This window comes from Thermobia domestica, chromosome 3 (assembly GCF_964235325.1).
Source record: "Thermobia domestica chromosome 3, izTheDome1.hap1.1, whole genome shotgun sequence".
Lineage (NCBI taxonomy): Eukaryota > Metazoa > Arthropoda > Insecta > Zygentoma > Lepismatidae > Thermobia > Thermobia domestica.
This window is the reverse complement of record NC_137456.1, coordinates 343,250,469-343,273,734: the sequence shown is the minus strand read 5'-3', so window position 1 is coordinate 343,273,734 and position 23,266 is coordinate 343,250,469. Positions and strand designations below refer to the sequence as shown.

The 23,266-nt window shown below is 35.9% G+C and overlaps 1 protein-coding gene across 5 annotated transcripts in view; it reads left to right on the top strand.

The window, feature by feature from the left end:
- The window catches only part of Pdzd8 (PDZ domain containing 8), a 110,432-nt gene that overhangs the window by 69,989 nt on the left and 17,177 nt on the right, over positions 1-23,266 (top strand). For all 5 annotated transcript variants that reach the window (XR_014130755.1, XM_081752861.1, XM_081752863.1 and 2 more), the window contains one exon: positions 21,347-21,538. Coding sequence is in view for 4 of the 5 variants with exons in the window: in XM_081752861.1 (XP_081608987.1) it covers positions 21,347-21,538 (192 nt within the window). In the remaining variant the exon portion in view is untranslated. Of the gene's footprint in view, positions 1-21,346; positions 21,539-23,266 lie in introns of those variants that run through there.

The following is a 23,266-nucleotide window of genomic DNA, read 5'->3' as shown; positions in this document are numbered from 1 at the left end:
TGTTTCAAAAGCCTTTCTGCTGTTCAGTCGACTGAGTGGATTTAGAATGAGGCTTCTAAAACTTGCTTAGACAGGGTGTCTATCGGTCACGAAAGTCATGAAAGCAGAAAACGGTCATGAAAGTCAAGAAAAAGGCACGAAATTTAGCTTTTGAGTCACGAATTTTTTTTTATCTGTATAAACATAAGTACAGACTGGACAATTATAAAACGTCAAAATTCACCACCAAAAATGTCTATGGTCGGCTTTAGACGCTACCAAATCGCAGGCAAAGCATGCTACTATCACATTCATGACAATTCGGCCTAATTCGCACCCAAATTCGCACTTGAGAATGTTACAAAATTTTATGGTTTGGTAAAGAAAAAGTCACGAAATTTCATTTTGGAATTTTAGTAGACACCCTGTTAGATCCTTCATCTTCCAAATAAGACAAAGTTCTTGAAAACTAACTAAATGTTTAAGCAAAGTTAATAGAACACGTAAATTTGACGTGTGTTCAGTAACTCCATGTCGACATAGTGAAATTTTCATTAGTCTTTCCAAAAGAAGTATTTCATTTTATAATTATTTACACTTTAGGAATAACTAAATCAACACCAAATCAAAACGAAATCTGTCAATTATATAGATGCACCCATACCTCTAAAAATTGTCAATAAATTAATAAGATACAGTTGCTCGATACTAGTTTCTAACTCGTTTTAATTAATCATTTATTGTCCTTTAAAACTTTTTCGGGACCCCACATTTTCCCCTTAAATTCCAAGGATCAAGGATATTTAAAAAAAAATCATTAATTCCACATCATAAATGATACCTTTATTTCAAAGTACTCTGAAATATTCTTTCGTTTGGGTTCCAAAGATGTGACTTTTCGTTCGCATTTTTTTTTAAACTGGAAATGACAAGAAACTTTCACAAGTATGTAAATCCTCCTAGATCCGATGTAATTATAAGACAATTCCATGTCCAATGAATAATACACGTGTAGCTTTGTAAAATTACTAAGTTAAAAATTTCTGGTCCAAATAGTGGACTATCAAACTCACCACGAAAAATCATGCTAATACAAAAACGTATCCTTTTAACTGAAAATTGTAGTAAAGAAAAATTTATTTTAAAATTACAGACCTTTTAAACTCTGGGATGATGATGAAGCATAAAATATTCGTTCACTCCTTCATTGGGGTCCCGGGTTCGATCCCAGCCCCCGCCAAGTGAACTTTGTGGTGGACAAACACCGTGTGCGTGGGTTTTCTTGGGGTTCTCCCGTTTCCTCCCACTTTCTTCATTCCACCATTTCATTCATTTCTCATCTTCACCGTTTCCTATAGCCTAACCGGCATAACCGTGGGACGTAAAACTCAAAAATTTCATTTCATTTCGTTCACTCCTTCAAACATATTTCACATTTTCATTTCTAAATATTGAGGGGGGCACGGTGGCTCAGTGGCAGAGCTCTTACCTCTGGTGCGAAGGATCTCCGGTTCAGTCCCTGGCCAAGTATGTTTATGGTGGACAACATCGTACCCGTGGGTTGTCTTGATGTACTTTCGTTTCCTCTCACAACCTCATTCCACCAATTCTTCCATTATCATTCACTTTCCTTAATCAACCGTCTCCCTTAGCCTAAAGGACATAATCGTGGGACGTTAAACGAAAAGATTTCATTTCATTTTAGTTTCTAAATATTCCCCAAAAAATTATATGTTAAAATATACCATGAAATGACTTTATCGATAATGACAATAAAACTGTTATTAATCTCTCATGATAGATTTTTACGCGCCAATCTTAAACATAGTGTCTTGAGTTTATGCGAAAATTAGTACATGTAAACTTATTAAAAAAAAAAAAAAAAAAAAAAAAGAACAAAAAGAGAGCAAATTTACCATTAGAAATACAGAAATAAAATTGCTATAATGCGGCCAAGTTTGAAGATATGTAGATGATAAATTACGTAGTAATAAATAAAGCATATCTAACATAAAATTATGAAAATACAACCAGAACAACCTTACTGTATTTTGTGATCGTGTATTTTCTTCGACTGTTCTCTTCAGTGTAATTTAATCTAGTTATTATTTCTGGAAAAGTGCGAATGGGTTGCACGAAATGTTGAAGAATATCGTAATTAGATTTTAACGTCATATATGGGGTATCATTTATTCCGTTAATTCAGGGGCTCGTGAAGTAATCAAAATAAACCTGTTTCAGTCAAAAAAAAAAAAGGCATGAAAAGCTTAAAAGATTCGTGGACTTTGAATAAATGCAGAAATTTGTACATCATCAAAATACTACCCAAAAGCATTTTATTTATATACTGGTATCGCATTCTACTTATGTCGGATTATTTAATTTTTAATACTAATAGTTCGGGTTATATCGTGCGGATAAATAGCATGCGTAATATATAATTTGCATGTTAAGTATATACCGTAGCTTATTTAGGCTAAATGCTTTATAGAGTGACTACCGTAGTTGTAGCGAAATGCTTGAAAAATGAATTTACGACAAATAATGTACATATACTAGAACGTAGTCTGTTAAATTCTAATTATATAATTCCTATAGTATTACTTCTATAACTTAATTCACCACACTTAACGCTCCTGTATATAAAATAGTGTTGAAAAAGAAAAAGATGGACACTTACGTACAAAAGAAAGAAAAACAGAAGAAAGCTTAGTTCCATTTTTCATAAATTGATTTTTTTTTCAATAAAGACAGTTACATGTACGTTACAAGTGCAGTATATATATATATCGTCAATTTTGGAAATAATACATCAATTTGAGTAGTTTTCTCTGAATTAGAGATCTAAATTTGGAACTTACCGACAGAAAAGAATGTTTCAGGTAGTATACGTTCAACTTTTGAATTTTCACCCGCAAGGAACTATCTTAAAAACATTATACAACCAATAAATTGCTTCTAATAAATCCTACCTTAGATACGTCAATCCTTTAAGAGGGTATTTATAAAAGCCTACGACATAGTTTTACATTCTTCCAAAGTATTACAAAAGCCTTAACAGGAACCAAGCGCAGACAAACCAATTTTGAGTGAAACCAGAGTTAAGTAGAATTTTAGCTACTTTTCATTCAAGAAATTATATATAATCAGTCAACTCTGTAAGCCCATCAGGACGAAGACGTGAAAGGTTGAAACACACAGATGAAAATTACGTTGAAATGTGTTCAAAACAAGGACACAAAGGAATAGGTAAAAATTAACTTAAAATGACTTCTAATTAGTTAGTTGTTTAATGGTTATCAGATTCGTGAGGATTGAGAAATGAAACTTCGTCCTCCTTGTTCGAGAAAAACATTAAATTATGATGATTTACAGTTAGCACACTAATTACATCAGTCAAAACATTTAGGCTGTATTAAGCCCGTAGCAAGAATATCAAAAGTATGAAGGCCAGGTTGGATTGTTCTCATATTCACTGTTTATTTTTGTACATTCAAGGTGTGATCAAAAAGTACGGTGAATATAGTTGTATAGCGCCACGTATCGCCGTTTCATCCTTTTCAACAAGTAAGCCCGATAGTCTGAACCTTTGGGATAGTCAGTTTCGAGTTTGAACGAATTGTGACGTGTGAGTTGGCTTCTAGAGGCAGAACAATGAGAACGTGTTGTTTAAGAGTGTCCGTCGTGCGTCAATATTAAGTTTTGTTTTTAAGCTGCAAAAATGTGCCAGAGAAGTTCGCAAAATGTTAAAATCAGTGTATGCCGATGAAGCAGCGGCACTGAACTGTTTTCAAGTGGATGAGCTATTCAAAAGGCAAGGAATCAGTTGAAAACTAGCAACGATCGAGACGTCCTCCGACGTCAAAAACAGATGAAAATGTGCAGAAAGTGGCACAAATGATTCGTTCAAACAGGCGAATGACTATTCGAAAGCTTCCTGAAGAACTTAACATCTCGTACAGATTCACGAAAAGCATTTTAACCACCAGTTAGATGCGCAAATAACTTCGTACTTCGTCACGAAAACGCACACGTTGCTTTTTGGCCGAATAAATATTCCTGTCTGTCCACATTCGCCTTAGTCACCAGATTTGGCACCATGCGTCTTCTGGCTCTTCCCCAAAATTAAAACCGCGCTTCAAGAAAATCGTTTTGATACCATTCCTGATATTGAGAGGACCACGACAAAGCAGCTGAACACCCTTGCAAAAGATGCCTTCCAGAAATGCTTCCAGTCATGGATTCAACGTTGGGATAAGTGCATTGCTAGCCAAGCACAGTGCTTTGAAGAAAATTTAATCAAATTCCATGTACGCTTATTAGTGTGTTTCTAATAAAATTAGTCATCATATTTTTTGATCATATCTCGTGTACTCGTGGTGGCTGAGTCCTTACTGGAAACTCAATGGCTAAGGGTTGCAGTAATTTAAATTTAATAGTTTATGTCGGGGAAAGAGAGTGTGGGGATGTCTTTCCAGATGATGGATATAGAGTTGTGTTCGAGATATATATTGATTTACAGTGTTGTTTAGTGGAAGGGAATGAAAATAAGATTTTGTTGTTTCCTTTATATTGCAGAAGTCACGTAGGGTATGAAAATAAAAATATATAAGAAATAGAAGTAAAAGTGGGCATCTTTTTTAAATCTAGGGAAAAAAAAGAAAGGAACTTTTTGGGGAAGAACAGAAAAAAGGGTTGCTTTACGAGAATGGATTGGAAAGTTCGCGGCAAAACCTATAAAATTAAAAAATATTTGGATAACCTATGTTTTATTTTTCCACGTAATCTCTCTCGACCGAGATTCATTTACGCCACCTCTTCGGTAACGCTTCTATACGACTTTTAAAAACTAATTTCTCGAGCCCTGCAAAATATTCCAGTACAGCACTTTTCACGTCTGCATCCAAAGAAAATCGCTGATCGCCCCGAAACATTTTAAGGTTTCTAAATAAGTCAAAGTCCGAGGGGTCCAGATCAGGCGAATAGGATGGGTGCAGCAACAGTTCTAACCAACAGGAATGAATTTCTGCCATGGATGCAAGGACGTCTGAACGCGCGCATTGTTCTGGTCGATTTTATCCATGTCACTTACGTCGACTTAGCGCCTTATAAACTACAGATCTGAAACAATAGAGAAATGAAATTTTACCAACGGATATAGCTACGCAGCTAATGTATACAAACTTAAAATAATTTCTTCCTTCCTAGTCAGGCTACAAACTTTCCAATCCACCCTCGTATATATTACTGAAGTTCACTTTCAGTTTTAACATACCTGACTGTACCGTCACATCGTATAACCTCTCCAAATCAATTGGGACGCCGTTCGATGATGCTGATTAACAGTGAAGAGTATCTTAAACATACTGATAATTTTATGTCATAGTAATTCGAACGTAATGAAAATATTGGAATGAGAAGTAAATTTGATCATTAACATCATAAGGTTACTCTAGTGGAGGCAATAATAGATGCAAGTGAATAATAATGTAATAATTTGAGAAATATAAACAAAGTAATAGCCCAATAGAAAATAAGAGAACAGATATATATATATATATACTGTTATATTATTAAGTACATTGTTAGGATTGACCTCAATATTACTTATCTACCATGTCACTCTAAACCTATGTATTTTAAATATGCTAACACGGTTAGGAATTTTAATAATCATTTCACTTATTTTAACCCTTAAATCTACTTCGGTTACTAATGTAGCATACATATTTATATTTCGGTCTTTTTTTAATGAAGTTGGCAGCACTGACTTCTCACAAAAGTATCAATTTAAAAAATTACCAAAATATAAATTATTTCGGATACACCAATACGCTAGGTAGGATTTAAAGCTTAAGCTCTAATTCTTGAAAATGCGTTACGCTTCCAAGATTTTGACTGTCGGCTGGAGTCTTGTTCATGGAGGATAAAATTAGAATCAAAAATAATTTAATTTTAGAGCTTTTGTATTTCAAGTGTGCTCCTGCTGACGCTGCTGTCGATGTGTGTTTTCCCGTACCTCCGTCGAAAAAGAAAGGACAAGTTGCTGCGGCCGAGATCTTTCAATTGTTGGTTACGGAAGCGTTGCTACAATGATTTTTTTTTTATGGACTTCGCTGTGCACCGTCTTGTTAGCCATTCTAAGTAGCCTACGATCTTCACTCGTCAACACCAAACTACTGAATGACAAATCGACAACAGCCAAGGTCATTCACCTAAGCAAAAAGAGAGTTTCCTCCGTCAGAGGGCGGCGGGGGTGGGATTGAAGTATGTTTCACATATTTTCCGAAGGCCCACTTGAAATAGACAGGTTCTAGTGAGTCTATTCCTTTATCCACATAGCACACGACGTCCCATTTTGATCATAATTATCCCATATAGTTCCCGGGATTATCGGAACAATGAGTAGACACCTCGTGGACGTCCTGCATGGGACGTCCTAAAGGATTTCCATGTAGGATGTCCACGGGATGTCCCGGACGGGCAGGAGATCCCACGGACATCCCACGCCGGACAAACCTAGAACCACATTATCCCACGATCTACCAGTGGATACCCCTTTGAGGTCCCGTTTTTCGGGATATTAGCGGATATCTGGATATGTCCCGAGAGCAAATTCGGATAATCCTGGAATGTCCCGTTGGCCGTTGTGTATCAGTCTCGGACATGCCGTGGACGTCCGTGTGCTATGTGGCTATGGTGGTTTTATTTTACTTCTACTTTTATCTTACACGAACTAATCTCCAGAAAATATACCGAAAACTTGGAAGTGCAAAGTATTTTCAGGAATCAGAACTTAAAGTAACTGAAATGTACAGGGTACGTAATATTTTCATATTATTCTTCAATTTTTTCTTGTAATGGAAATTCTTATAAAATATAACATTTTGTGTATAACATCCTCACATGTTTAAAAAATGTATGTCCTAACTATATATAAAATTACATAAACTGACATAAAATAACGAGCACTTCTGGTTGACGTGAGAAGTTGAAATTTGGCATGATTGTGGCTTTCCGGGACTAACCCCCAGAAAAATTGCCAGAAGTGAATATTTTTAGTTTTTAGGAAGTCTAAAGGGGGGGATGAAGAAATTCCCCATGTTATTTAAGGGAGTTTTTTTTATGTATTTATAATCTCATATTTTAGGTACTTGGAATAAAAACCTGAACTTCGGTATGCTTTACGTTTTCATAAGCGTTACCTAAGTATATGTAAATCACCAAAAATAAAAAAATTCCAAATTTAAAGTGTTTTTATGGGGAACTGAAAAATCTTCGCCATGTTATTTATATGGGACATCATCTACACCCCAAAATGTTTAGGCATTTCCGGCAGGATTAGAATGATGAAATTTAACATGATTGTAGCCTTCCGAGACTAAGCTACAGGAAAATTGCCAAAGTGAATATTTTTTGTTTTTAAAGCATATAAAGTTGGGATAAAGAAATTCTGATGTTATTTAAATGGGCGTTTTCTTGGGGTACAAAAATGGTATCTTTTTCAGTTGAAATAGGAAAAGAAACTTGAAATTCGATAGAATTATGGATTTAAGAGGTACGAGGCCGTAGGCCAAGCAAACGCGAGGGTCTGGGGGCAGAGCCCTCATCTACTAAAGACCCCCATCTAGTGTATATATATATATATATATATATATATATATATATATATATATATATATATTATGAAACTAGATGAAAAAAACAAAAGTGAATATGAGGTATAGGGAACTAGTGAATAAACGTCTGCTATGTTGAAGTATCATTAGTTAAAGGATTGACGTTATCATAATTACTACACGGCTAACACTATCACACTATGTAAATACACAGCTTATAATAAATGTTACGTAACTGTCCAGATTTTTCGTATGAACACAAACTGTATACACATGTAAATAATAGCCATATACACCTCTTCGTCAGCTTTTAGCACTGCACTCTCACCTCGTTACAGTACAAAACACCATTCCTGCTCCACTTACACATCCTTCACTGACTCTGCTGTTAGAATTTCAATTTTTGCCTTTTCGTCGTTCCGAAATATGAAAATAAGTTAAAATATCGGATTAATACGGAAGTTTAGTGATTTTTTTTAAAGCCAAGTTTATTGGGTATTATTTACACAAAGAGGGTAACCCTTAAGTATTAAAGTTATGGTCACAAACAATTCCGAAAGCTTAAACAATTTAAGCAGCATACATCTGATTTACATGAAAAATATGCCAAGTAAAAGTTACACTTGTATAAGCCTCAGAAAATAGAAATATACGTATATCTTAAATTACTTTTGTGGGAGGAAACGGTACGTCCTTCAAGATCATCTCTCATGAAATGTTTAGAAAGATCTTGGTCAATCTATATATTCTACACTGCAATTTTTAGTTACGTAGCTCGTCTTACATATGAACAGTATAATCTTGCTTAGAGTCGAAATATACATATCAAGAAGTAAAAGAAACATGAAATATCCAGAATTTATTAAATTCTGGAACAGAAAGTAAAAGATGTGCTATCCTTTGCGAGATATACGTAAAGCAGTCCAAACTATCAACCTGACAGTAGAAAAACAAAGCCCCTGAGTGGCTAACGTGCGTGGTCCCGAGTTCGATTGCAGGTACAAATCCCCGTACTGTTTCTAATTCTACCGTATAAATAGTAAGTCCCGCCTTGTGTAGCATTGGCGCTGAAAATGGGAGTCAAAAGTTCTACTGACTCAATAGATAATTTTCGAAAGAAATATAATAAATAAAAATAAGATTAATTTTTGCACTTCAAGGAATAGAAGGTACAAATGTATTTAACTGCAATAAGTGCGTGTAGTTATAAAACAAAGATGCCAAATATAGCCGCTAAACATTTGAATCTTTAAACGTTTAAAACTATTTGATATAATATACGAAATGAAAATACTTTAAACAGATATTCCGGTCTTTGTCATTTTCAACCATTTTGAGTGATTTTGTTCAGAAAAAGTACTGAACTATGTAACACAGTATAAAGGTAGAGCAGCAATTTCTAGCTTCCTATAACAAATATTAAATACATGTATGCAATTTGTAATAAAGTTTAGTAGGGAAAAATAACGTTAAAGCAAAATTTAATTCTATAAGGAACAAAATTCGGGTTCATCACGATTTCATGTTGCTACAGGAATTATCTCAGAGTATATTATTAAGCACATACTTAAAAAAAAAAAAAAAAAAAAAAAAAAAAAAAAAAAGTGCCAATGTGCTCAGAAAATTCTTTCAAGAGTTACACTACAGTCCTACACTTATTGGTAGGAATTCACTCAACACTAATTGCGTTCAAGGATTATTTAATTACTTATTTATTAGCTCACTTGTATCGACTTCACAATTCAATTTTCGACAAACAAACGCATCAGGAAGATCAGATTGTCCTGACTCTTAAATTGTATAGCTAAACACCGTATAGCCTGGGGGCACATAAACAAAAACACGCTGAATCAACGTTTATATTTGTAGCAGTTTGAAGACGCTTGTACATTGCCCACTCTACGCACTGCCTGTAATATAACATCAATCAAGAGTTCATTTTGTAGAAACAATGGAGACATTCAGTAGATTTGAAATATTTATTCGTTGACATTGAACATTATGTAGTGTGTTACAAAAAGACTGAATTCCTACAGATGGCGCTTTCTTTTATCTTGTTGATTTCCTGGTCTCTCTTTTTTTCTTTGTTTTTGTTTACTTCAATGTTTGTGTTTGTTTGCACTTTGTGAACTTTGTTTCTTTGTTTGCGTCTTTGCTTTTCGTGTTAACTAACTATATTTAAACTAAACTACTCCAGTTGTAAGCCAGATAAATTGTTGTTGACTCCTAGAATTAACTTTCGTTAGATGTTTCGCGATGTACTCTACCTTACTTTGCAAAATAATGATAATTTAATGTGATCAAAATAAGGAAGTAAGTGTTTTCTTACATTTTCACTGAGAGACGATGTATTAAGTACGTAACAATCGTAAGAAATTTAATACATCAAGAAATACACTGGTGCTTATTCATTTTTTTCCTGGGTGCCGAAAGTAGAAAATCATCTTAATTCCAGTTAGTTTTAGGACAAACTTGTATCAATAATGATGGATTTAATACTGCAAAATTGCAAATCTTGCGTTGCTTTGAATTAATAAAAAGTGTCTTAGTTAATACGAGGGTTATCCAATAATAATAATAATAGAAGAAGAAGAAGAAGAATAGTAACGTTTGGTGTTAAGCAACTACAACTCTTAATAGCGTCTCTCAGTCAAATGCGAAGTAAATATTTTGGAATGAAAAAAATGGCAAAGTTTGTTTACTACATCGCGGAACACCTTCACGTACGTACAGGAAATGGAGAAATTGCAAAGGCAAGCTTCGGAGTCTTTTCTCTTTCTTTCTAGGAAAGAAAGATGTTTTGTCTCAGAATTGTTTTTATTAAATTTCTTTATATATAAATGTGGTAAAGATAATTAGAATAGAATTACATTCAATTGACAATGAACATTGATGCATTAAGATTCTGCAGTGAGATTAGAGAAGGAACTTCGAATTGAAACCACAGACAATTCTGTTTTTCTTTTCAACAATTCTTATACCTCATCTCCAACCCTGTTAATTCGCACCCTTATTATCTTTTGAGTTTATTTGCATTCCACTTTTCTTTCTTAGCAAAGAATTCTTATTAATAGCTTAAGAAAAGGTTCTAGTTCCTCCTATCGTGTCTCACGTTTGTTAAAGTAATTACAAGTTTAAAAAAATAAAGATTAACTATACACTGTGCACGCATTGTGAAACAGCTGCTTAGTGTTTTAGATATAGTCTTTATTGCTGCAAATTTAACTCAAAACACCTCAGGTTGTAATGGATCAGCAGCACTAAGATGTATTCTTTTTATAGTAATGTTTTCTCAAGTTTCATTTGAAAATATCTGCACTTGTTTCTCATATTATGAGTTAACTATTCGTATATAGTACAGTAGAAGGCACAAGTCTCTTACCACTGGTAGGATCTATTTTGCCAATGAATTAACTGTTTGAATACGATTTACATTGATGTGCAGTAAAATTATGTCTTGTGTAGTAAAAACTGTATACTGAAATTTGTTGAGTAATTCTAAAGCTGTTGAGAAAAGAACATGTCAAGGTGAGTATGAAGATTTTTGCTCACTACTGTATTTGGTAAGTGAAAATAATCTTAACACATTAGAGAAATTTATAGCAGATATGTTGTTGCTTCTGGAACTCACTAAAGGTGTAATACTTAAAGCTCATCATTTGTCCTTACTTATGAAATTTACGAAATTATTGTAAAACTCGCACTTTTCATATGCCGTACAAATTCTACTTGGATGATTATGTTCCTAGTATGATTTGGGCAGCCAATTCTGTTGTCTTCGAATACACGAAATAAAGAGTTTCGGGTTGACAGGTACACTCATGTCCAAAATGATTGTCGCATATCTATAACTGTCTTTTTGTAAGAATATAATTTGTTAATAATTTTGCAGGATACTTTTAATACTGATACTATGTGTATAATTGGAAAATGTATGTTTGTGGTAAATTTCATTGGAAGGGAATTATAAATACGAAAATTACAATGAGTAAAACAAAATGTCGCTAAATGGACGAGAAAGTTTTATTTTCGTTTTATTGTTCTTATTTACTGCTCTTTTGAGATGAAATTTGCCACATACATGTCTTTGCCGATTATATACATACTAACATTATGAGAAATACCGGGCGAATTCGTTATCAAATTATATTTCTACAATAACATATTTATAGACATTCGACAATAATTTTGGACATGAGTGTACTTCTGTATTATTTAACCTAATGCTTTTTTCACAGGTAGCACTAAAATCTGTAATAATTTACACACACACACATATACCTAACCTACTTCCCTCTAAACTTGACGAATGTCGTTGTTTTCATATTGGTTTTCATAAAGGCATAGGTGTCAAGCTGGCTACAAGGACCTGGCCTCCTAAGAACTATTATGCTAGGAGGTTAGTTGGGTAGTACGTTTACGTGCACCTAATTATAAATCATTTATACATAGTCAAAATAATTGAAAATGTATTACAAAACCCATTGATTAATCCGCTTTCAATTAAATCAGCAATTGAAGTGAGCAGAAATAATAAAAGCAGTGAATATATGATCCGCCATTTGCTTTTATGATCATCAATTACAGTAATAGAAAATATCTACTGTTAGAATTATATATACCCTTTAGTCATGATTATAATAAGAATATCTTATTTCAAATCTTTGAGTTTAAACAAATAAGTCATTTTTCTTCTTAATGTAGATTACTTATCCAATGTTTAGTTGCTTAATACTATATAGTTGTGGAGATCTCATTTGTAAATATATATATTGGTGAAAATGGATAGCATAGTGTTCAGATATTTATTAAATAAGTAAACAATTTAATTGTTTTAACGATAAGAAATACTTCAAAAGTACTACAGAGGTTGGTTCATTTATATCGAGCCGAATCAATGTACAACTATAGCCATCGCCGTGAAATTGCCACGAGATAACCAACAGTATCTCGTTAGTCACACAGTACAGAAGTGTGGTCGAACGTAGTCTTAGTGCCGCAGAAACTGAACACATTTTGGGAGTACTTCATTCATTATAGCCCTTTCCGACGTTAAGTCCACGACGTCGCGCATCGTAGAAATGTGTCAAGTATGTAATTTTCGTGTAGTGATACTTTGAATCGTATTATACTGAAATATGCGGCACAGTCCTGAGCTCACCACACCGACGCGAGCAGCTAGAAACCGACCTCCTGTGAAGAGGACTATGCCGCTAGTGTGTGGTTCGGCATATGGCTACAGCGTGCGATGGCCAGCAAACGCCGTACATCGCAGGCGACAATCAACCGCACCATTCACAGTTATTTATGCCTCACAGTCATTCGCAAGAGCAATGTGCACGTGAACCATGACATGTGACTGAGCAAAAAGGAACTACAGGAGGCTGTATGAACGTCATCTGGCGGGTGATCAGTGGAAATTTGTTGTTACCCTTGATGAGACGTGAATTTTACCACAGACCATGGTAAAGTTACATACAGAAATGTTGATGCCAAGGGCTCAAACACGTTCTTCCACCTGTACGTCGAAAATTTTCCTAAAGGGTTCATGATTGTGGACGGTTTCTCGTACAGGGGCAAACTGCGTCTCTGAAAGGTCAAGCGAAACGTCGAAATTAATCCTGTGTACTACCAGATTCATGTCCTGACTGAGATGAAATGAAATCTTTGTTTTACGTCCCACGGTTATGCCGGTTAGGCTAAAGGAGACGGTGACGATGGTAAATGAATGAAGTAGTGGAATGAAGAAAGTGGGAGGAAACGGGAGAACTCCGAGAAAACCCACGAGCACGGTGTTTGTCCACCGCAAAGTCCACACGGCGCGAGCTGAGATCGAACCAGGGACCCCAAGTACCGGAGCTGAACGCTCTATCACTGAGCCACCGCGCCCCCCACTCTGACTGAAATGTACCAGCATGAAATCTCAGCATTGTACGGACAAGGCACCAAGACAATGCATCCAGCCACACGGCGAAAACATCGCTGGAATTATAAAGGTAACCAAGAAAGTTCTGACGCTTTTTCACCCACCACCTTTGAACGTCGATATGTCACCTAAGACGTATCTGAAAAATCAGAAATAGACCCCATCAGCATCGACGACCTTCTGCCAACGTTCTGGAAGGCCATGAATTCCTCGCGATAGAACTTGGTGGGCCGTGAAGCGAAAAAGCTATCAAGTGCATTTTGCACCTCTACTAGGGATTTGAACTAGCGTCTTCTAAGGTGATTGTCCAAGGAATGGAATAGATGATAATCGAAGAGTTTAATGCTCGGGGAGTATGGTAGATGCAATAATGTTTCCCATCCAAGGCGTAGAATGATGTCCTGGGTCATCCTAGTCACGTGGGATTTAGCCTTGTCCTGTAACAGGAAGACCCGTTTGCGATTCAGAAGTGCTGGCTCCAGAGTTTTGAGTTTTTCTTTAACACGGCTCAACTGCTGCATAGTTGATTGATGCTCTGAGCAGCTGGTAGCAGTTACCGATTCACGATGCCGCGAGCAGCCCACCAAACACACAGGAAAGCCTTCTGGTGCAATGCTGGTTTCGGCTGTTTTGGAACCAGTTCATGGGATGCTAACCAATGATGACAACGCCGTGGAGCTTCGTATAGGACCCACTTCTCATTACATGTCAATACCCTGTGCAGAAATGGCTTCTTCCTCAGACGAGACAGCAAAGAGAGACAGGTGTCTGCTCGCGTCGCCTTCTAACCTGGAGTCAAATCATGTGAGACCCATTGACCCAACTTGTACTGCTTCCCAAGTTGACGGAGGTGCTGCCAAATGGTTTCTCCACTCACACTGAATTGTAGTGCCAGTTCCTCACCTGTCTGGCCACTGTTCGCCACAATTGCTGCCTGGAGATCTTAATTTTGTACATGTGTTGATCTTCCGGCACGTGGTGCGTCTTCGAGTGTTTCGTCACCGTCCTTAAATTTGTTAAACCACCGCTGCACTGCCCGCGTAGTCAAGACAGCCTCACCAAAGGCCTGCTATATCTTCTACCCCACTGCAGCGGCATTTGATCCCGGTTTGAACCCGTACAGCATACACGCCCTTATGACGCTCTGTGGAGGTCCCATGTTCACTCTGTCCTTACGCAAGTTGACGGTGTAACTGAACTGCCATAAGGAGGTAGTATGTTGGATATACCAACACCAACAACTGACCTTCGCCTTATCTCCATACTCATTCAACTCACGGTGTGTGGGCCAATTGAACACAAATCTCCACAAAAAGCGAAAGAACTTTCTTGGTTACCTTCATGTATCGCCATATGGAACAGAAAATTGGAATTTCGCAGTTCCCTTTTTTGACACCCCTATCACAAGTCTAGATGCCAACCCAATAGACTATTGTGCTTTCGGACTCCTAAAGCGGCGTCTCTTCCATCGTCGAGTCCGTACCGTCTCTAGCCTGTGGGAAGCCTGTAAAGAGGAGTGGGGCGCAATACCCGTGATGCATCTGCAGCAGTCTCCTGCAATGGAAACTCCGATGCTAGTCAATAGACAATAGTCAATAGAGGTGGCCTACAGATCAATTAAAACTGGTGGTGGAAACACGACATTTCTAGGTAAATGGCATATTCAAATTCGGTTCCGCATAAATGAATCAACCTTTAATTGCTCGTATGTTATAATAGTGAAATCTGTATTATATTTTTGAATTTTTCATTTTATTTCTGAAAACTGGAAAATTGGTGAGTACACAACTAGAACCTTCTCTTAACAGTAAACTTTGACTGTTTTTAACCCTGAATGTTCGCAATTCTCCATTTTTTTATATTTTTTCTTCTATCAGCACCATTGTTTATAAACCCTAAATTTTCCCTAGTCTATTTTCCGATCAACATCCTATATAAACAATTGTATTCTCTCTTTATTTAATGTCTCAAAAGCTGGGATGAAGTATTGCTTGTAACAGCCACCCCCCAACTTTATGTGTAAACTTTTTTGTCATCGCTAATAGTATGTTATTATTACATTCCCTTCCATTGCTTTTACTGGTGTCTCCAAGTAAAATATTCAGAAACCACTGTTCCTATAGAACAAAAATATGAAATTCATGTGTCAATTGAATGTCAATACCATTATGTACAATCGTCAGCAAATGAATGTACCCATGTTGTGCTTTTTTTTTAAAAAAAAAATATTTATACATGAGTTTAGTTTTTAGTAACTTCCAGAGAATCACATTCTTTCTACGGTAAAAAGAAAATGAAATGATCTATTTGTTCCAGTGACAGCTCGTGAGGGAAGTCACATAGTTAGAACTTTCATTGCTACAAGCCACGGGAGGAGAACTTAAATGTTGTCCTAATTCTTGTAAAAAATATATAAATAAATAAATAAGACAGCACTTAAGAGGCCCCATCATTGCGAAATTAAAATATCGCTAATTTTACAGTAATTATGTGATATCTTCAAATAGATTTTAAAAAATCGAAAAGTGGAACAAGAGCTCGCTAGACAATATTATTTTACATGAGATACCGTTATCACGACTTACTTATCTGCTTTCGATTTCCAGTCATTTAGAAACTCGGCATTTATTTTCGCGTTTATAAATGGCTGCAAATGGAAAGCTACTAAGTGACTCGTGATAAAGGTACCTCATGCAAAATAATATTGTCTAGCGCTCTCTTGTTCCACATTTCGATTATCTTTTACCTATTTGAAGATATCACATAATTAATGTAAAATTAGCAGCATTTTAATTTCGCCGTGATGGGGCCTCTTAAGATTTCTTCCGTCAACTTGTGATAAAAAAAAAAAAAATGTTTTTCCCATGATTTGTTGTGAAGTTTTTGCTTAAAACAGGATGTAATGAAAACTATTCTTTTGCCGACGACTGTACTACCTTTTGTGTTAATTCATGTACCTTTTTCTTCTATAGCCAAGTTATTAAGCAGTTCGAAGGTAAGGTATTTGTGATAGTTAATTCTTGTAATAAGTAAGTTGTGACACTTTGTTTCCGAATTATCAATATGTGGCCCTAAGTTCAATTCTGCCTGAAACAAGAGAATATTTGGTGTTGATCCAGCATCATGAGGCAATTGAGGAGCTCCTTCAATTACGAAGTGGCTAATTTTTCTGTAGGAAGTCGGAAGTAACAACGATAGCAGTTGATGTGCTGACTACACATCATCCAACTAAGAAAGTTCTCTGGCCCGCCATAGGCTATCATGGGCTTTTAAGCTATTTGTATTATTGTAAATTAATTTCCTAAATTCCTGCTCTATTGTTGTAGTGTTAGTTAAGGTGAATGTCACATTTTGATTCCTTTCAGAGTCTTGGCTAAGTTACTATTATTATTACTAGCGTTATCGTTATTATCGTTTATTACTAGCGTTTTCCAGATACTGTCTGGCCCACTGCCTAAAATGTTTATGTTCTTTATTGTACTTATGTTGTTTACTAAAATTCATCCTGAAAACGTTTTAAGTAGGTAATTTTTTAAGTTAAATATTGGTTCAGAATTTCTAAATAAAAGTCAATAAGGTATATCGGTTTTGGTAATTTGGAACAAACTTAACGTAAGGGTACAGCAACCAATGGCTGAAAACCTATTAAAGTATAGTCCAATGTTGGTGATGAACAGAGATAATCTGAAAGAAAAACAATTGTCCAAGTGTATTTTAATTGTATTAGAGTGCTTTAGCGAGCTCTGAAAAACTCACATCAGTTTTTTTTTTTTTTTTTTTTTTTTTTTTACTTCTTAGACTCATTTTACACTGTTTTCGTGGGCCTACTTAAAAAATGATGAAGTTTAAAACTCTTGATTAATATGAATTCCGTGATACTCTCTTGTATAGTAAAATCGCTCAAACCGTCCCCAGGCGGCTACAAAGGAAGCGGAACACCATTGAAGGAAACCTCGTGTTTCTTTGTTACATGAGAGGGATAATTCAACATGTCTTTCCAATTGAGGGTGGCCTGCCAGTTGACTTGCTGAAAAAGAAAGCGATGTTGCAATATTCACCCTCTTGCTTACTGATTCTTCAGTAGTCTTCGCAAAAAGACAGATTTATCTAATTTTTTTCGTTACTTTTGTTTTCATTGCATCTTCCTCCTTCCGTCTCCTTTAGCTTGAAGGGCATAATTCTGGGACGTTAAACTGAAATATTTCATTTAATTTGAATTCAATTTGGATATGTTGTAATGAAGAGAAAAAAGAAATCAATCATTAGTTTCATGAAATGTGCTTATATTACTCTTAAATATAGCATATTGTTAATATTATGTATCTTCCATAACGATAACGATTGTACGAACCAAACAGTGGTTCGCCCCTGTCCTCCCCCCCCCCCCCCGCAAGGCAGTGCCGCGAAAACCCGATGAGAAAAAAATACGACCTTTCTTTGCCTCTCCCAGAAATCCGTCCTTGACCGCCGCTGTCCATACTATTATACTGAATTCCTTTAATGATTGTTGTGTTTTATTATTATATAATGCATCCATCGGTAATAAAAGTTTAGCGATGGCAACAACGTATTACTTGGACACCGAACACGTGCCGTTTATGGCCTATTTGGAGTGTTATTTATGAGGGCGGTTAGGGTAAATTTTCTGCTTGAGTACAAAGGAAGCCGGTTAGGGACTAATAGAACGTCTCGACTATACCCAACTTTATAAAAATAGTAAATGAGATTCGTGGTCGCACCTTGAAATGCAGACAACTAAAAACACTTGTGAGTCTAGAGATGCTTGCAAAATCTTCATCACCCTTCGAGGTGAATGTCAAGAGGAAAACTTCTCTATAATTTCAGGAAAAAGTTAATAATTTCTTCAAAATCAAAAATTAATCGTGGCAGATCTCTTCCTTGAAGAATAGAAAACTGAGTTTACATACTTAGTCGAGATATTTTATCGTTATAACGATTTACATGTCTTTTTCGAGGAATATGGCAGATTTCTTTACTCTCAGGAATAAAGTAGATGTAATCAGAAAAAGAAAGAAAAACTTTTTTTTTTTTTTTTTTTTTTTTTTTTTTTTTTTTTTTTTTTGGAAACTACACTTGCAGAAAAAGGACGTGGAAAATATTTCCCTTCCTCATGAGTTTTTTAGTCAACCAACGATACATTAAACAATAACTGACAAAGAAAGCTTCAATGCGTATTATCTCCAAAAGGAGGAATCTCGCAAGGAAATTCTTGCATAACTGGTTCGTAGATTGTCACAGTTCACCCTTCAGGAGAAGGAAAGTGTGGCTAAAATTGATTGTGAAGTAACGCGGAAATCAAGATCGAAACTAAACCATTTAATCATTTTTGTTTATTTGTAAATGAAAGAGTAACCAGCTCTCATTGTATATGTGCTTTAAAATTATTATATACGAGTGCAAAGCAATTTTTCCGCGTTACATTCAGTTAACGATAAAATACGGAACATGCGTTACTTCTTGCGTAACAATATACAAATTAACGAGTAACAATAATGATGATACTTTTGATTTACATCCAAAAACAGAAGGCTTCATGCGAGGAATAAAAGACCGAGTTTTCTCTTCTCAGAAAACACTGCAGAAATCATTCTGAAAAACAGCATAACACAACATGACAAAGGCAGAAGTTGCCTAAGATCAAGTTCCAAAAATCGTATATCAAGAAATACGAATAAAACAGAAAATTATACAAGAAGAATTATCGTATTACAAATACCAACCGGAAACCAAACACAACTGTACCGGAACGGAGTAAGCGCGCCTTTGGCGTGAGAGACCCTGGTTCAATTCCCGGCGGGAGTTCATGTGGTTTGAATCCCACGTGAAGCTCTTAGTCCACGTTTCATATTTCTCATAACAGGCCGGAAATCATAGTAACAAGCAAAGAAAAAAAGAACAGGTGCATCTAATAAATATGACAAATCTACACACAAAGAGAGAGAGAGTAGAAAAATACAAACATAAAAGACAGAAATATTAAAATAATATCAATAGTAATATCGAGTACTGGAGTGCTTCACAAGATGTCTAAAACAGCATTTGAGGCAGTTGGAATTAAAGAAAGAAAGAAAATACAGAAGAACAAAATATGAAACACATGCAGAATTATCACAAATTTTCTGGAAACCGCAGAACTAAGGGTTAACACAAAGTAGTAGTAATATACTTAGATAGCCGGTATATTATTATATCGCGTGCTCAAATGGGAAGTGGTGAAAAATACACCAAAATAATAAACTTAATTATTAAGTCAATGCTAGTGGTGCTGGAGAAAGGGAAGAACATATTGGGGAAGAAAAGGATAAATGTATAATTTCTAGTACAAATAATTGTGAATTTTATTAATGATATTAAGAATGTTCTTCTTTTTTCTTGGATCGCGGAAAATTAGTCTTTTCATCAGAAGATTAAAACTTTATTATTTTAGAGTGTTCCAAACCGTGTATGTTGGCCGAGAATAGATAAAGTGAGAAATCATAAATCAGCCCTACTACTGACAATTTGCCGAGTGAAGCTGGTTTTTAGAGGAAACCAAATTTCTAAAATTGGAAATAGGATCAAATCAAAATTTAGCGTCCAGTAACTGCTCTGAAGACTAACAGAGACGTACCTCACCAATAATCGAATCCGCAACTATGTATACCAAAGCACGCATGGTAATTGGGCTACATGGAACTATTCTCATTTAGACGCTAGCAGTAGCTAGATTTCAGATCTCTTGTAGCTAAATAGCGATTTTTCCTTTGGTGTGGAAGACTGGCGTTTTATTCTCTATGGATTACATCTAGGTTAAAATGAAATGAAACCTTCCAGTTTTACGTCCCACGGTTATGCCGGTTAATATAAAGGGGACGGTACAACTGGGTTAAATTCAATGTTAAATTGTAGACTCACTGCTAAAAATAAGATGTTAAACTTCAGATAAACGAATGTAGATCCTCATCTGGTATAGGTTCAGTGCTGCAAAAAAGATGTTAAAGTTCAAAGATGTAGATTTTGATCTAATATAAGCTCAGTGCTGAAAAGATGTGAAAACTTCAAACAAATGTAGATCCTTATCTGAAATATGCTCAGTGCTGAGAAAAGATATTAAACGTCAAAGAATTGCAGATTTTGATCTACTATAGGCTCAGTGCTGAGAAAAGATGTTAAACGTCAAAGAATTGCAGATTTTGATCTGCTATAGGCTCAGTGCTGAAGAAAAGATGTTAAACTTCAAACAAATGTAGATCCTCTTCTGATATAGGCTCAGTGCTGAAAAAAATGTGAAAACTTCAAACAAATGTAGATCATCTGATATATTTTCAGTGATGATAAAAATTTGTTAAATTTCAAACAAATGTAGAACCTTGAAATAGGCTTAGTGATGAAAAAAGATTTAAATTTAAAACAAATGTAGATATTTATCTGATATAGACTCAGTGCTGAAAAAGGAATGTTAAAACTTCAAGCAAATGTAGATCTTCATCTGATATAGGCTCAATGCTGATAAAAGATGTTAAACTTCAAAGAATGTAGATTTTGATCTGATGTAGGCTCAGTGCTGAATGAAAAAATGCAAGGAATACATTTCTTTTTTCATCTCACTATTTCAATTATTATTTTGTTATTTATCTGAAATTATTGTTTGTTTCCTTCGGTCTAGATTGTGGGAATAGGGATTTGAGATTCCATTTTAATTTATATAAATCTTTAATACAGTAGTAACATAGAAGGCAATATCATAATGCTTGTTGCACATGACTGTTTTGAAATAATGATCCAATAACTTGGCTGTTTGCTTGTGGCGTTATTTTTGCAGGCATCACTCGTTGGCAATCCTTTCCAGTTTTCTAACACATTAGATGATGAAGATGATGATGTAAATCTAGCGTTGGACCACTTGCTTCAACATCCAAACGACGAGAACTTAATGGCAGCTGCCAAAGCTAGCGGAAAGGAACTGTACTCAGGGTTATCCCTAAGTGAGAGGAAAGAGAAGATTAATAAAATGGTAAGTGATATAATCAACTGGTAGAAAAAAAGTTCTATGATGATATTAGGATATATGAAGGACAGAAAATTCATTATAATTATCGCTGATTTCTATGACAGTCATACAGGGTTTGTGTGTAAAGTACTGAGACTGGCCGCCGGGCGGCGCTCTAGTCGCCAGCAGCGCACTCTCTGGCGGAGGGATTTGTGATAGGGAGTCTAAGCTGATCGGCAGGTGCATCCGAGCTCTGACGAAGTGAGGATCACGCGTGGCGCAAAAGCTGTTTTTAGTTTTTGTCGCGGCAGAGTACGTGAGAAGTAGAGCATTCGCTGGAGCAGCGATACGCGATTAAATGTTGCTTTCACCTGGCCAAAACCGCTCCCGAAACGCTTGCCTTCGCCCTGTCAAGGGCCTAGGTTTTCCGGTGGTTCAGTAGTTTCAGGAACGGAAGAGATCGTTCAAGAAATAGGAGATCTGGACGCGCTTCATCAAGGGTTTAGACAAAAATGTGGCCAAAGTGAAAAATCTCCTGCACTTCGACCATCGTTCGGCAAACCACTCGTTGAAGGGTGTCCAGATCGCTCCATATCTTCAACGGTTCCCCATACGTTCTTAAACTAGCTGAACCACCGGAAAACCTGGACCTTGACAAAGCGTCGTCTTTGTAAGCCTCCTTGACCAAGGCAAGCGTCTCGGAAGTGGTTTTGCCCAGGTGAAAGCAAAATTTAGTAGCGTAGCGCTGCTCCATTTTTCACGTTCTACCATAACAAAAACTTAAAAATAGCTTTTACGCCACTGTAATTCTCATTGGGTTGGAGCTCGGACGCGAGTGCCGCCCGGTGCGTTGCTTAGCTTAGACCCCCACTACAAATTCCCACGCCGGGGAGCGCGCTGCTGGCGACTGGAGCGCCGCACAATGGCCAGTCTCATTCCGGACAAGCCCTGTATATTTATCCGTGCATCCTTTTATATATCTAATTAAATATACCACATTTAATAATAATAATAATAATATATTAAATATATTTTTGTGTAATATAACACACAGCGATCAACGTTGAAAATCGGAGATGGTTAATTTTTACCACTTCCGGTTTGAGTATCTGTTCCAAAAATTACCTCAAATCCTAACTTTTGAATTCTTTCCATATTTGGTGATGATTGCTTAAGTAGTTCTTGAAATTGTTTACCTCCCGGGCGGACATGGTAAGCCAAATCCTTAAAATATGAATAAGGAAAAAAGCAGGCGAGATTTTCTTTTAACTTTATAATATCCTGTATTAATATTTATCAATAAAATCAGCATTATATTAAATTCAAAAATATATTCGGACAGAATTTATAAAGAACAGCTAATATGCTTCTGCATGCAAAATAAGTTTGCTTTATTAGCTATAAGGGCTTACTTCTATTATTTTTACTGACTCACAATCTTATCCGTACCTTTACTATAGCCTCACACACACATGACTAGTACCAGTTACACTGTTAAATCACTTAGCTTGAAGATTTTACTTTTTGCAAAACATTGTGTAGTTATTCGTATGTTTTATAGGGCCGTCCTTTATTTTGTTTTCCTTTCTGAACCCATTCAAATATTACTAAAGTACTTACTCTAAAAGTATCCAAAATTATCCACGTCCTTACGTTTCGACAAAAGAGTTATTGCCTTCCTCAGTATTGTTTTTATTATTATTTTAAAACTAACGTTGTCTGTGAAACGACATCCCTTGTACTGAGGAAGTA